General features: G+C 37.5%; 1 protein-coding gene across 2 annotated transcripts in view; it reads right to left on the reverse strand.

Moving 5' to 3' along the window:
- The window catches only part of PLCB1 (phospholipase C beta 1), a 682,255-nt gene that overhangs the window by 60,517 nt on the left and 607,293 nt on the right, over positions 1-14,445 (reverse strand). The window contains exons 28-32 of one of the 2 annotated variants that reach the window (XM_082670208.1): positions 13,793-13,869; positions 13,598-13,687; positions 13,072-13,129; positions 12,389-12,475; positions 2,172-2,298 (exon numbers count right to left, since the gene is read on the reverse strand). In XM_082670208.1, the coding sequence (XP_082526334.1) occupies positions 2,203-2,298; positions 12,389-12,475; positions 13,072-13,129; positions 13,598-13,687; positions 13,793-13,869 (408 nt within the window). In that variant the 3' untranslated portion in view covers positions 2,172-2,202. The remainder of the gene's footprint in view (positions 1-2,171; positions 2,299-12,388; positions 12,476-13,071; positions 13,130-13,597; positions 13,688-13,792; positions 13,870-14,445) is intronic. The other variant, XM_082670207.1, reaches the window with a different exon arrangement.

Below are 14,445 nucleotides of genomic sequence, written 5' to 3' on the forward strand. Positions count from 1 at the left end.
AATTACTTTTTATTCATTCATTTTGTTTTCAGGTTTAGTCTATCAATGGAGATGTTTAAGGTGTGGAAGGAACATTTGGGGAAATATTAAATATGGTATGAACTATACTTTCTGTACACTGCTATAAAAGAAGAATATTTTGTTCTTTTTCAAATATAAAATAGTGTAATTATTTTTTTTCTATTTTAGCAATGAGACCTATTTTTCCATGGAAAATGTGAAATTGGTTTATTTTTATGTTGTCTTTTTATATGTGGGAAGCTAAAGGGGTCAAACTAACTATGTGACTAAAGAATTTTTTATAATGTCCAGGTATTGTGGGAATATCTATCTCTTTTGAAAATAATTTTTTGCTAAGTAGGAAGGTCAGTTGACATTCTGAACGGAAAACAAGTTGTGAACCAGCCATCACAAGCCTTATGGAGTACAGTGACCCAAATGTAACCTTTACGTCTCTATTGCATTTTTTTGAAAGACAAAACCCAAGTCATGTGTCTGAGCTCCACTGTCATTTACCTCTTCTGAGAGAATTCAATACTCTACCTGGGTTGTTAAATGTTTCACAATAACTCTCAAAAATACCAGGACAGGAACAGCAAGTGCAGCAAAACACAATCCGATGATGCTTATAATGGATGACTTAAAAGGTAGCCTAAACATTGATAGCCCAATGAGGAAGACAGCTTCAAGGTCCCCCTGACATCTTCCTGGGGAAATTGATAGTACTCGCCCCTCCTCCACCCCACCTTCCAATGTGAGTTTTATCACAAGGTCACCACAGGGACGAGATCATCACTGCTGGGAGGACATGGACAGAATTCATAGCTAAAAGCTAAGGGCGTGGCTTAGCTCTCAAATGACATTCTCTGCTTCTCTTTCTAGTATAATAATCAATAGTACAAAATAAAAAGATATCAAAGGGTCAGGCTCTTGATTAGGCAAAAAAATTAAAATACAATAAAACACCATGAAGGCAGCTTAAAGTTTTTCCTTCCAGGTGCTCCAGCCAGGAGGAAGGAATATACTAGATCCCTGCTAGTCAAATGTGGTCCCTGGAGATGTGGCATCCAGGACATTCCCTGGGAGCGAGTCAGAAATACAAATCTCAGGTGCCATCCAGACCTCCTGAAGCAGAATCTGTATTTTCATAGGATCTCCAGGTAATTCATTTTTTCATTCAAAATGAAAATAATTGAGCTAGAGCATCACTGTATGTGGCAATTGATATAAAGGATGAGAAAGAACTTACACCTCTTTCTCAGTAAAATTGTTGTTTTCACTAATTCTTCAACATGTTTCTGAACTGCACTGCTTCACAAGTCAACAAGTGCTTGAAAAAAAAACATTATAAATCTCACTACAACCCTGTTTTCCATATATCAGAATAGAAGGTTTTTTTTTTTAGAATCACTATAAAGCCTCTTTTCTCCCTGAAATATACACCCATTGCAATGGCATAGTCCAGTTTTCTTATTAGCAAAGGAATCCAATAGATTTCATGATGTATTATTTCCTCTAGCAAGTTAAAGTCCTCTTTAATTTTCAAGCTTCAATTTGCTCTAGCCAGCAGCCCTTGGCCCAAGCATCCCTATTGGTTAGATATTTTCAAGAGCTCTTGATTCTAGACAATCAGGAACTCCTGAGCTATCCCCTTAACTCAAAATACCGTTTAGGAATACAATGACTTTTACTGTAGTTTTAAAAGGAGGGGTGTGGTAAATTGAGTGGAGTGAGTCAAGAAGACTCCCTGAGGGTTAATTTAATCCCATTGGATTTTAAGGTAATATGATTGGAAACCAGTACTGTGAGAAGGAGGAATTTTAAAAATGTTTCAAAAGTGGAAATAATAGTGTGAGTGTAAGAGAGAAAGATCAAGGTCAAAGGGGAAGCCAATTTAGCAAAGAGAGAAACAAAAAGACAAACGAAGAAGAAGAAAATATGGAAGAATGGAATTTATGTCAGGAGGAGAGAGAACAATGATGAAGCAATAAATACCTGAGGAAGACACGTAAAGATGAGGGATGCATCACCCACCCGAACTATAGCAGGAAAAAGATGGGAATGTAAAGAAAGGGGGGGTGAAGAACAAAGGAGCAAGTCCACGATGCCTGTAAACCGGATGGCTACACGCCACCCTTCTCTCAAAAGCGACCCATCCCATCCTGTCCTACCTGGCCGGAAGGACACCGGTCTCACTGGTCATCACTTGAGAGCTTGAGGGTTGGGGGGAGTAAAGTTGGGGGAAACAGAGGGATCCTCATGGCAAGTTTCCGACAAGAATGAGGAGGAACCGTCCCCCTGTGTGGAAAAAAAGGGAGGCTGTCATTTTTGTGACATTGAAACTGATTTCTGAGTCATCTTCTGTTTCAAATTATGTCTGGGAGTTCTCTTGGAATGCCTTTTAGTATGGAGATTTAAAACCTCAAGCTCCTTTATCTACTCCAACATTTCCCATCACAAATGCAATGGAATTGGCAATTGAATTCTCTTTGGTTCTTCTCTACCTTTGTAGGAATTAGATGTTAAATATGATCACAACTACTACTTTTGAGAAATTCTCCACAAAATCCCACTACTGTCAAGAAACCTGAGAAAAGACTGCACTGAGTCGTGGACAGCAATTGAACAATGCAGCCCGATGAGTCTGAGCTTAATGGCTTTACTTTTCTTTCTCCAAGAAAGAGAACTATTTTTTAACACACAAAATTAGTTTTGTTAGCCCTCGACATGTTTCATTCAAAAAATATGTATTGAACACCAACTACGAACCAGGAATTTCTCCTGGATGCTTAGAACTCAAGAGCACCAGTGAACAAAACAGTCAAAGCCCCTGCTATCATGGAGCTTACATTCTAATGGGAAGGGACCAACGCTGAGTGACACACTTAAGAAAGAATTCAATGACCTAATGAGAGGTGACAAATGCTATAAACACCAGAAAGTAGAGCAGAATAAAAGGGAAAGGAGATGCCAGGGATGGGAGAGTGGTGGAGGGTGGTGTAAACTTAATAGTGGTCATGGAAGGCCTTTTTGAGAAGACAGATTTGAGCAAAGACTTGAAAGACAGGAGAGAGTTGCCCAAGCATACACTTGGGCAATGAACATTTTGGGCAGAGGAAAGAGTCTGTGCAATAGCCCAAGGTGGCACTGTCCTGGCTTATTGGGGCCCAGCAGGGAGCCCAGGATGGCCTGAGCAGAGAATATGTCAACAAGGAGATAAAGAGGGGCTGCAGCTGAGTGGGGTCAGATCATGTCAGACCTTGAGGACTTTTATTCTGAAAAATATGGGAGCCATGGAAGGGTCTTGAAGAGAGGAGTGGTCTGATTTATGTTCTCAAAGGATGACTCTGGCTGCCACGTTGAGAATTGATTGTGAGTGTCCACACGTGGAAGCAGGGAGACCCCTTAGGAGGCTATTTAGAAATCCAGGTGAGAGATGGCGGTGGCTTTGGCTAGGATGGTTTACCTGCAGTTGGCAGCTTAACAATTATAAAGATGTCCTAACTGCTTCATAATATTTTGCAAGTCCTAGGGTTGCTTTGATTCCATTGAAAACAAAGACCCCTGTAAAAAATTTAAGAATTAAAACAGCTCATTTTGTATTTCCCAAAACCTAGTGAAATCCTTTTCAACTAAAGCTAGAAGTTAACATATTTCCTGTTTTCTGTATGTCACAAAAAACATGTACATTCTGCTGGCTACTATCTTAGACATGAATTTCCATATACTAGCATGATTAACTAGGTCAAAATCTATTTTGATGCCCAAATGGTTAAACACTCTAAGATTCCCCCCAAGTGTATCAAGTTGTGTGTTTGTGTGTGTGTGTGTGTGTGTGTGTGTGTGTGTGTGTGTGAAATGGCCATAGAGAATATGTAGTGGAGAATCTATCTAAACTATCAGAAATGTGATGAACTGTTTACTATTCTATCATAAATATTAGCAAAAGATAAAACCAACTCTATTGATAAAACTCTTTGAAATATTAAAATATTATTTGTATTGCTTTCAGCTACAAATTCAAATTCCTTGTCAAATTCAAAGATTATCCTCAGCAAATGATTATAATAAATGCAAAAGCTTGTGTCAATTGATTTTTGCTGACAGAAGATGTATAATCAGGACTCTAAGTGGTAGATTTGTTACATTAATTTGGCTTTAGGCATAATACATGGAAAATAGAGAAAGTGACTCTTGCTCTGAGAAATTGCTTTCCTATTTTGAACTGAAACTTTCTTCAGCATATGCCCTTTTGCATTAGACTTTTCTCTAGTCTCCACATACTGCTTCATCAAATATTTCAAAGCACTAATACATTTCCTCTTTGGATATTCTACAGGTAAATATTTCTCTTGGTTTGAGTCTGGCCATTCCTCCCCTTAAAATGTTGAAGGTCATAGAAAAATCAGATAGTGGTTTCCTGAGATCAATTAAATTTTTACATTTAATAATGTGTTTGACTATTTTTGTTATGCTGGTTATACCAAAGCAGGGGTTTAAAAACAAACTAGAGATACATTTGGAACAAGACATCTAACATGTGTTGGTAAAATTCATATAAATCGTGCACAATGACAGGCACACGGAGTAGAAACAGAAGTAAATCCCAAAGGTTTTGTGGGCTATCCATAGTTGTGGACTTCCAGTTTATGGTAGGAAGGCAGATGAAAGTCAGTGAGATTGAAGTCCATCTCATCCTATCCCTGATGCTAAACTCAGTGCTTGTTGGGAAGACTCAACCCCATCAACACAAACACTGGTTACTCTAACATGTTGTGGGTATTGTCTTTGGATCCCCTCCCCTCCATCCAATACGCCCATCACCATACTCCCATATTTTCTCATCTTTAGGAAAGGAAAATAAAGACAAAAGAAGGGGAAAGAAAGTTAATGGGATGGAGAAAAGGGGGAGGAATCAATGGCATACATGGGAATCTCAGTTCCAATTCTATTTAAATCTCAAACTCAGTTGTCTTGCAGGGGCCAACAGATAACAGAAATCCATGAAGCAGCCTGGGGAATGCCCTGCAGGCCTAAGGAGCAGCCTCTTCTCCGCTCTAGAGATTTGTTTCCATGTTGGATTCCTGTAATCATATAATCTAATTTTAAAAAAGAAAACAAATTAATAAAAAATTTTCTGATTTAAAAATAATAGTGTGATGATTTTGTAATGTGCCAACTTAGCTAGGCTGGACATATGCCAGGGTTTCCTTCCTGTATGTTCCCTGCTAGAGTGGGTTACAAGGAAGACTCTCCCAAGAGTTGGAGGGCTGATGAGAGAGGCAGCATCCACTTTGTAACACACATGCACTGTTGCTGATCTGTTGACTTGTCTTGTTGGGGTGAAGCAGCAACTGGGCCTGTAATCACTTTTTCTTCTCCTTGGGTCTTCCTTTAGTTTTTCTAACTCCTGGGTCAGGTGTGTTTTTGTGTGTGTGTGTGTGTGTGTGTGTGTGTGTGTGTGTGTGTGTGTGTGTGTGTGTATTCAGCTCTGTGACAGAATTTCAGCTTCTGCAGGTTATCCTAGTTGCCAAGCCCATGCATGGTCTTCTCTTCCAGACTGCCTGCGTGCCTGCCTGCCAGGGTCCAGCATTAGATGGAGAGATGGCCTTGTGGAGATTGCATAGCCTGCCCCCACAATTACATGAGCCAATTCCCTGTAACACACACACATGATCTACTACTGGCTCTGCTTCTCTAGTTGAACCCTGACTGATACAGATGTTCAAATGATGTCCAAACTGACACTATGTGGGAATTTTATATTTCTGTTAATGGCTGGTTAGGTTATTTGGGCCATCTTTCTCACTGAAAACAACTAGAAAAGATGAACTTGATATTAAAAACTATATTCTTTAAAGAAACTAAGAATCACAAAAATTTAAAGAATGATCAGGCGCAAACTCCAAGGAACATCAAACCTAGACAGGTAACAGGCAGGGAAGCTGCTTTTGTCCTGACAGGCTTTTGCTAATGCTGGATATTTTGAATTCATCTTTTGACAGCCTTCTAGGATGAGGACAAAATTCAAAGCCTGTGGCTGGCCAGGAATGAGGGATCTCACAGGAAAATTTCCTTACTATAAGCCAGACACACGAATTGTAGATTTGAAAATAAACCAAATAGAACTTCTAGAATTACATAAAATACAAAAGCTGTATATAATTAACTCAGTGGATGAGTGAAGTAGCAGTATAAACAAAGAATTAGGGAAGTAGAATAAAGGTCAGAAAGAAAATTGTCCACAGGGTACCATAGAGAGGCAAAAAGATGGAGTATACTAGAATGAGTTAAAAGAGGAGATGGAATAAGAAGGTCCATTTTATTTTATATGTAAATAATGTGATGGAAGGAAATTTTTAGAAAGTGTGATGGAAGCCAATTTGCTGACATGATAGCTGAGTTTTTACAGAACTGATGAAAGCTATCCATCCAGCCACCTCAAATGCATATTTAGATACATTATAGAAATTTGCATAAAACATAAGAAAAAATTCTAAATGCAAGCAAAGGAGTAAAAATACAAGTTATCACCAAAAGAATTACGCTAAGACTCACAATTAACTTCTCAATAACAAGAGAGACCAGAGGACAGTAGAATCTCATCTTCAATGTGCCAAAAGAAAATAGCTGCCAACCTAAAATTTTATACCCAGTGAAAATATCATTCCAGAATAAAGCTAAAATAAAGACATTTTCAGAAAGAAATGAAAACAAACAAACCAAAAAACCCAAGGAGTTTACCACCAGTAGACTGTATAAAAGGAACTTCCAAAGGATGTAGAAGATAATGATCCCAAATGGATGATCTGAGACACAAGAAAGAATATCTAGCTAAGAAGCCTGTGAATGAATACTGCCTGTATAACATAGAATAATAATGTCTTATGGGTTTAGAAATCTATAGAATTAAAGTAAATTTCAAAAATAAATCAAGAGGAGAAAAATGGAGTTAAAAAAACTGTTTTAATATTTGAGTATTTCCTGAAGGAAATCAAGCATGTGTAAGTTTTACTTTCAAGAAAATAGTGAATGACTATATATTTTTTAAAAGGCAATTCTTCACACTGAAACAAAGGAAAAGGAAATTTCTTACACACACACACACAAACAAACAAAAAAGCAAACCACTGGGTAGGCCAGCCAAGCCTTGACAAAGAGTAGAACATAAAAGGTAAGCAGCCAGTTAGCACTCTGTGGTCTGGCTTTTAAGAGAGGGTCCAGTGGTTGTTGGCAGGGAGAATGCACGTTTCCCCATCAAGCAGCAGAGGATTAGAGGAGGCACAAATGAATCATGGAAAAGAGAAGCATCTACTTTAAATCCCCAAGGTAGTCTCTTTCTCCCTGAGCACTGGGAAGGCAGTACTGAAATAGTTGCATTTAGCAGCAACTAAAGCAGCAGAGGATTAGAGCAGCAGAGGATTAGAGGAGGCACAAGCAGCAGAGGATTAGAGGAGGCACAAATGAATCATGGAAAAGAGAAGCATCTACTTTAAATCCCCAAGGTAGTCTCTTTCTCCCTGAGCACTGGGAAGGCAGTACTGAAATAGTTGCATTTAGGGTTCTGTCTCAGGACCCAGCGGTGGGTCTGACAAGACTAACTTCACGCAGAGGGATGAGTCACTCATCCTGTTACAAAGATGTCGGCAGGGAAAGGAGGAAGGTCAGTCTATATTCCCCTGGTGGAGGAAAAAATAAAGCCAGTAGCTACATGATGAAATGTTTTTTGGGTAGAAATTAAAATGCCCTAAAGCTTCTTGGAATTCTCTCTTGCTGATGAGCTATATAAAAACAGAAAACCTGTGTGCTAAGAAGCATCAAAGACAAATTAAGTGTCAGAGAAAAAGTAAATTACACATTTATTGACTGTTTTATGAGGTTATGGAGATGGTTCATTAAAAAGTCCCCTCAAAAGATGATTCTTCTTGTAATGAGAGCCCGTAGCTGCAAAGTGATCAATAGACATTGGAATATTCTCAGCAGATTCAGGGAAACTCCTGATTAACGATGTTTCAGCATGTTAAAATAAATCTCTTTGAAGTGTTCAGGAAAAAGGCAGAACGTCCTTTTTATAATGAATTAATTCTGAGTTGAACACAACCACAAAAGGTGTGTTTCTTTGCAGTGGCAGTTGGGTCCTTCAGTTTTTTCTAACACCATTTGTACACATAAACCCTTTCCTATTGGCTTTGGCAAACCCAGGTATGGAAATCCCAATGAAACCAATTATGTCACTGAGTTGAAAGACTGGTTAGAGTTTATTGCGTTCATCTTAAGAACTCTGAAGCTATGGATTTCATAGCTTTGAACAAAGCTGAAAACAGCATACACTCAGGGACTGAATCAAATATCTCACTGCTAAGGAACATGCAGCTGAACATTTCTCCAGGATTTAGAACTCTACTGAAAAGGAGATGAGTATTCCCTTTTAAGGACTTTATAAATTTCAGTGGCACTTATGTACAGGAATGCACGACATAATTTTATGTCAAATTGAGAGCCAAAATGTTTATCTATTGTATAAGTTGCTTCTAAGGATCACCTACGTCCAATTTCTTCAACTCCTTTAAAAATTACATACAAAAGGAAAAGATTCACTGAATCTCTTTTTGAATGGGAAAAATGGACTCTACACATAAACTTTCACATTGTGGGGTTGGTCCAGTTTGGTCCCCTACCAAATACAGACCAGCAGGATGGAAGTTCTTCGTCCATGTGTGTAAATGAAATGGACTTTTAACCTGGTTTTGATTGAGGCACATTGTTCTGTTCTGTAGCATCATGGTAAAAATGTTTGGAACTTGAGTTAATCCTTCCAGATCATAAGTATGGTTGAGTAAAAAACTACCCTTTCAATTAATCTACATCTGTTAACTTGCTCTAAATCTAGCCAGAACTCCTTGCCACTGAAGAACTATTGTGTTTCACCAATTGGATTTTCAAATTTCTTTGGTTAAAAAAATTTTTTATACTTGTTTGTTCACTTTTAAGCAAACAAGTTGTTTGGTTACCAAATGCTTGGAAAATCACACAGATTGTGATTGGGGTTCAGGACAACTGCAAATAGTGACACTAGGAGAAAATAGGAATGGAAAAAGAGCACCCTCTTGTTTAAGAGGAGGTTAGGAACATAAAACACATGATCACATTAGTTAGAATAAGTGGATAAAGAGGAAGTAAATGTTATAATCGACAGTAAGGTGAAAGATACTGATGAATGGGAAGAGACATGATGCCATATAGTGTATGTTTTTGCCATAAGTGAAAGATTAGCCTTTCTTGGTTTCTAGTTAAAAACTGCTTATCCCACCTAAAAAACACTTGAAGGAGGAACTCTATTCCCCTCGGCAACTTCTGGCAAAGTTTGGCATGCTTTCCTCTTCATAAGAAGATTGCAACTATCTTTAATATTACCTACTACAGTGTCAACTCAATTTCCTTGTCCAACATTGAATGATGGAACAGTTCATAAATTTCTAGATGTCATAAAATCACCCCGTCTTCTCATCCTTCTGACTGAATGGAACTCACTCGGTTAACCTCTTTTATAGGTACTGCTGGTCATTCATTTCCTTGAGTTGCTCCTCTTTCTATTTTGTTTCTACTTCTGTTAATTTCCCTCATATCTATGTCAGGTATCAAAGGCTACTCCAATACTGATGTGAGGAGGGATTATTTCAAAGCCAGTGCTGTTCTATTTCTAGTCCACATCCAGTAATTATAGGAGCACAGATAACTGCTCTGCTGGCCTGGCCTTTCATTTGCTCAGTTTTGCCATCCTGTGTTTTGGTCTTTCTCCACATGACCTACACTTGATCTTATTGTTTTATTTCACTGTTTATTATTCCTCTTTCTGGTCACGGTCATTTCCCTTTATTAGCCACTGTGTCTTACAATATTAACAGTCATGGTTTCTTATTATATTATGAAAGTCATGGTTCCAAAGCACAAAATTTTTAAGCCCTGAAGAAAACCTCTCAATAAATGCTTTAGTTTGACGTGAAACCAACAATCTTCAAGGGCAGCCTTCAAATCCAGACACAATAAGATGGTCATTAAAAGCAGCCTCATGGGTGAAAAGCAAAGAGAAATCATTGTGGTACCTATTTACAGTCAAAAATAAAGGCAACAGAATGACTAAAAATTCATAGAAATACTTCAGATCTCTTTTTCAGGGGCCAAAAAAGAAATGGAAAATTGCTATACATATGGTAGGGTGCACACTGTTAATTACCTACCCAACTATTATCTCTCCTCTATTTTTTTGATAAGAAAACATCAGTTTTGTTCAGGTACCTGGTGATCATGGAATTGAAGAGAAGGTGAAATCCCTCTACCCTTTTGAGTAAGTCTTAATTACTCTAAGCCAATCATGAAAATTACATTCTTATGCTCATAATTGGTTTAGGAATGGACATGGACACAATTCTAGCCAATGAGGGGAGGTCTATTGAGGAGATTTAGGAAAGTTTTCCTCAAACCTATAATCAGTTACAAGATGAAGGTTATGATGCATGGAGCTAAGGCAGACGTCTTGTGACTGTGGGTTTACAGCCTGGGGATGAAAGGCAATTAACTGAGATAACACTGTGGAAATTCTGAAAAATACCCTGATTCTTGATGAGGTTATTGAACCACTAAATTAACTATTCTTCAAGTTTCAATACCTCTGAACTTCCAGTAATGTGACTTACTAAATGATATTACTGCTTAAGCCAGTTTTAATTGGGTTTTCTGTAAAGCTGCTGCTGAATACATCTGACTGATAAATTATCCAACAGTTATTAGTTCTTCTAATGTTTGGTTATATCCAGTGAAGAAATGTACTACTAAATTTGATTTTAATCATGGTAAGCTAGAGCAGTAACATAAAATCTTTGTAGGGTTATTTATACTGAGATTTATGTAATTTAAACACATTTGTGATCACATTTTATTTATGAGTAAAGTAGCTGACATTTTTGAACAAAAATGAAAACAAAACAAAAATTGTGGGAATAGCAATATTTTCCAAGAGAGATGTTTTAGAAATATAAAAACTGGCTAATGAAATATCAACCATAAGCTAAATATACCATACCAGTGTACAAAGTAATGACAAATTGAAATTCAGACAACATGGATTGAAAATGTATGTATTTGAATATATCACTCATTATTCTTAAGGTGTTTCTGAAATTTCAGTCAAACCTGGATCTTTGGCTCCAAACCTTTGAGCATTTAAAAAAAAATCAATCCTAAATGGAAAATACTGCAAAGTCTAAAATTATGTTAAAATGTATTCTACCTTCCTAATGCATAATCAACTTGAGAGGGTGGTTAAGAATATTTAAATTGTATTTATAAAAAAAATTTAAAAATGTATTTTTATATAAAAATTAAAAACATAATTTATTTATATAAAAAACATAAAAATGAGCAGCATAGCTCAATAATGATTAATTCTTAGATTTTCACTACTGTTTGAGAATCTGTATTCCCAAGCCTAAAAACTTCGTGTAAAAAATATTAAATAAACGTTCTGCCCAATAAATAATAGCAGAAACAACCACAAAAATATATTTTAAATTAGCCACAAGCAATCTATAAGAAGTATATTGAACAGACTATACAATGAAACAAAACTAACATTTGATCTTTGCAGAAATGTAATAGCCGTGCCTTTTAGAGTAGATATTTTAAACTGCAGATGGAAGAACAGGTAAACAGAAAAGCACGTTTTTCACAACAGAAAAATATTCAATGATGAATCAAAATGGATAGAATGATCTAAAACTGAGATTATGCTAACCTGAAAGTATTTGATTTACAGATATTCAGTTGGTTTAAAGTTAATATTCAAGGAATGATTGATTTTGACCAAATAAGCATAAGGTAATTTTAAGGTGGAGCCCCAATAAACTATTATTATGGGGGAAAAACATTTGTTTTCTTCTGGTTTATGAAAATATTTTGTTAAATTAAAAACCAGGGTGACTTTGGTACAAGACATCCTCTGCTGGACAGAGTCTGCCATTACAATATTACATCATCTATTTAGAGCTGAAGAAACTTGTCTAATTTCTCTCTTTCCTGGTGGGGAGGTGGTAGTGGTGGTGGTGGGGAGGTATGTTTTAAAAATATCTATGCCTGAGCTACATCCCAGACCAACTGAAACCAAATCTCAGGATCTGGGTTTCATGCATTTGCAATTTTTAAAGATGACCGGTGATGAGTGCTTACTGAATATTGCTATCAAGATTTTTACCATCATTGAGAAAGTTACATGAGTTTCACATGCAAGAACTGGTCTGAGACTGTGTGAGACATACCTGAACTAGGGAGGTTTTATTCTAATTAAATGGAAAGAAAATGAAATCACTGTGTATTATTATTCCGTTCAGTTTACCTTGGGCTTTTCGTCCAGGATCTGCTGACGTATCTCTTTGTGTTTCTCTACGAGTTTTTCTTGCCGTTTACTTTGTGCCTCTTCTAACTATAAGAAAGTTACAAATAAAGTCATTTTCATCTAAACATTCAAGTGAATGTTTTCAGAAAAAATTAAAACCTTTTCAGATCTGTGACATATGTTTATTTCATATCCTGGTCAAGAACTGACCTTATAAGGGTAGGAGACTGCAAGTATTAAAGCTGGGTGATGGGTACACAGAGGGTGGGAGTGAGGTGATCGATGGATTATACCATTCTCATATTTTTGTTAATGTTTGAAAATGTCCATAATACCAATTTAAAAATTAATGAAAAACCTTTGGAGGTTGCCACCTCTCTACTGTTGGTGACAACTAAAGGTTCTTTTGTGGAAGGTCCCCTTGACATCATGTTTCTGGGTTCCTGACTCTAGAAATGATTCTTAATGTCTATCTTCAGATGAACCTTTCTACATAGAGGTTTGCAATTAAACTTGCAGAAACACTGATTACAGACTGGCTGCTCTGGGAACTAGCTCTGCTGGGTGCTGGTGATAAAGAGTTACAACGAAGCATGGCTTTTCTCTCCATAGGCTCACATGGTATTTATCAAACATTCATACATGGTTTGCAAAAGAGAAAGATACTCATCGGCATGACATACCCTCTTGATGTACTGCACCACCTCCTGGATGTATGACCGGATCATCTCTGTCTTTTCCCTGAAAGCAAATGACAAAAAGATCATTATATGAACTCATCCATCATCAACAAACATGGGAACCTCAGGCTTCCAGATGAAAGTTTACAGAACTCGCAACATCCTTCTTACTGCTGCAAGGAAGGTACCAATCTGCCAGCTCTGAACAAAGGTCAGGTTCCACCCAAGGCACAAGCTCTGTTTTCACTAAATGCCAGGAGGGTTGTCTGACAATATCAGAAGTGAAGATTTAGCCTTTCCCTTAGGGTGGGTCTTTACTCAGCCTTTACCTACAGGCTCTGTGGGCACCTCAATCCTTTATTGAACTGCTCTTTGAGTTCACTATGAAAAACCTTATAAAAGGGATCTTCAAAAAGGTTAATTAGAGGAGAAATTTCACAGATGGGTCTTTGTATGGTTGGAAGCTGTTATTCTGCTGTAGAATAATTCCCAGGTAAAAGGTGGGAGAAAGGGGGTTCTTTCTACTTACTCTTCCATCTGGCTTTTGTCTTTGGATTTAGCTTCTGTTATCTTCTCCTGCCTCTTTTTATCCATTTTCTTCTTTAATTCCTTCTTCTCTCTGAAGGCAAAATGGAAGTAAAAGGGAAAAATGGTCAAGCAAATAGCAATTGGTGTTTAATACATTTACATACACAAATCCATTGTAAAGAGAATGAAGGCTTACTTCTCACAAATTTCTTTAAGCTTCTTTAACTGATTATTCTGACATTCTTCAGCAACATCTGTCAATTTTTGAATAAGCTGAGGAAAGAAAATGCAAGTTGGCTATTTTACATTATCACAAACAAAGCACCTTTTCCCTTCCTCCCCTCCACATCAAACAACAGTATCTGAGGTTAGAAAATCTGATGTTTAACAATAGTTAAGGGACTTCCCTCATGGCGCAGCAGTTAGGAATCCACCTGCCAGTGCAGGGGACACGGGTTCAAGCCCTAGTCCAGGAAGATCCCACATGCACGGAGCAACTAAGCCCATGCACCACAGCTACTGAGCCTGTACTCTGGAGCCCATGAGCCACAACTACTGAAGCCCGCACGCCTAGACTCCATGCTCCACAACAAGAGAAGCCACCGCGATGAGAAGCCCACACACCACAACGAAGAGTAGCCCCCACTAGCCGTAACTAGAGAAAGCCCGCACGCAGCAATGAAGACCCAATGGAGCCAAAAATAAATAAATTAATTTTAACAAAAAACAATCGTTAAAATCATCAGACATCTTACATAGGCAATAAGGACAAAATTTTCAACCATTACATTATCTAGGTTTTAATATGAAATTCTTCTTCTTATCTGTTTCTAATTAAACAGGATTTCT

The sequence above is a fragment of the Grampus griseus genome, assembly GCF_964374135.1.
Source record: "Grampus griseus genome assembly, chromosome: 14".
Taxonomy (NCBI): domain Eukaryota; kingdom Metazoa; phylum Chordata; class Mammalia; order Artiodactyla; family Delphinidae; genus Grampus; species Grampus griseus.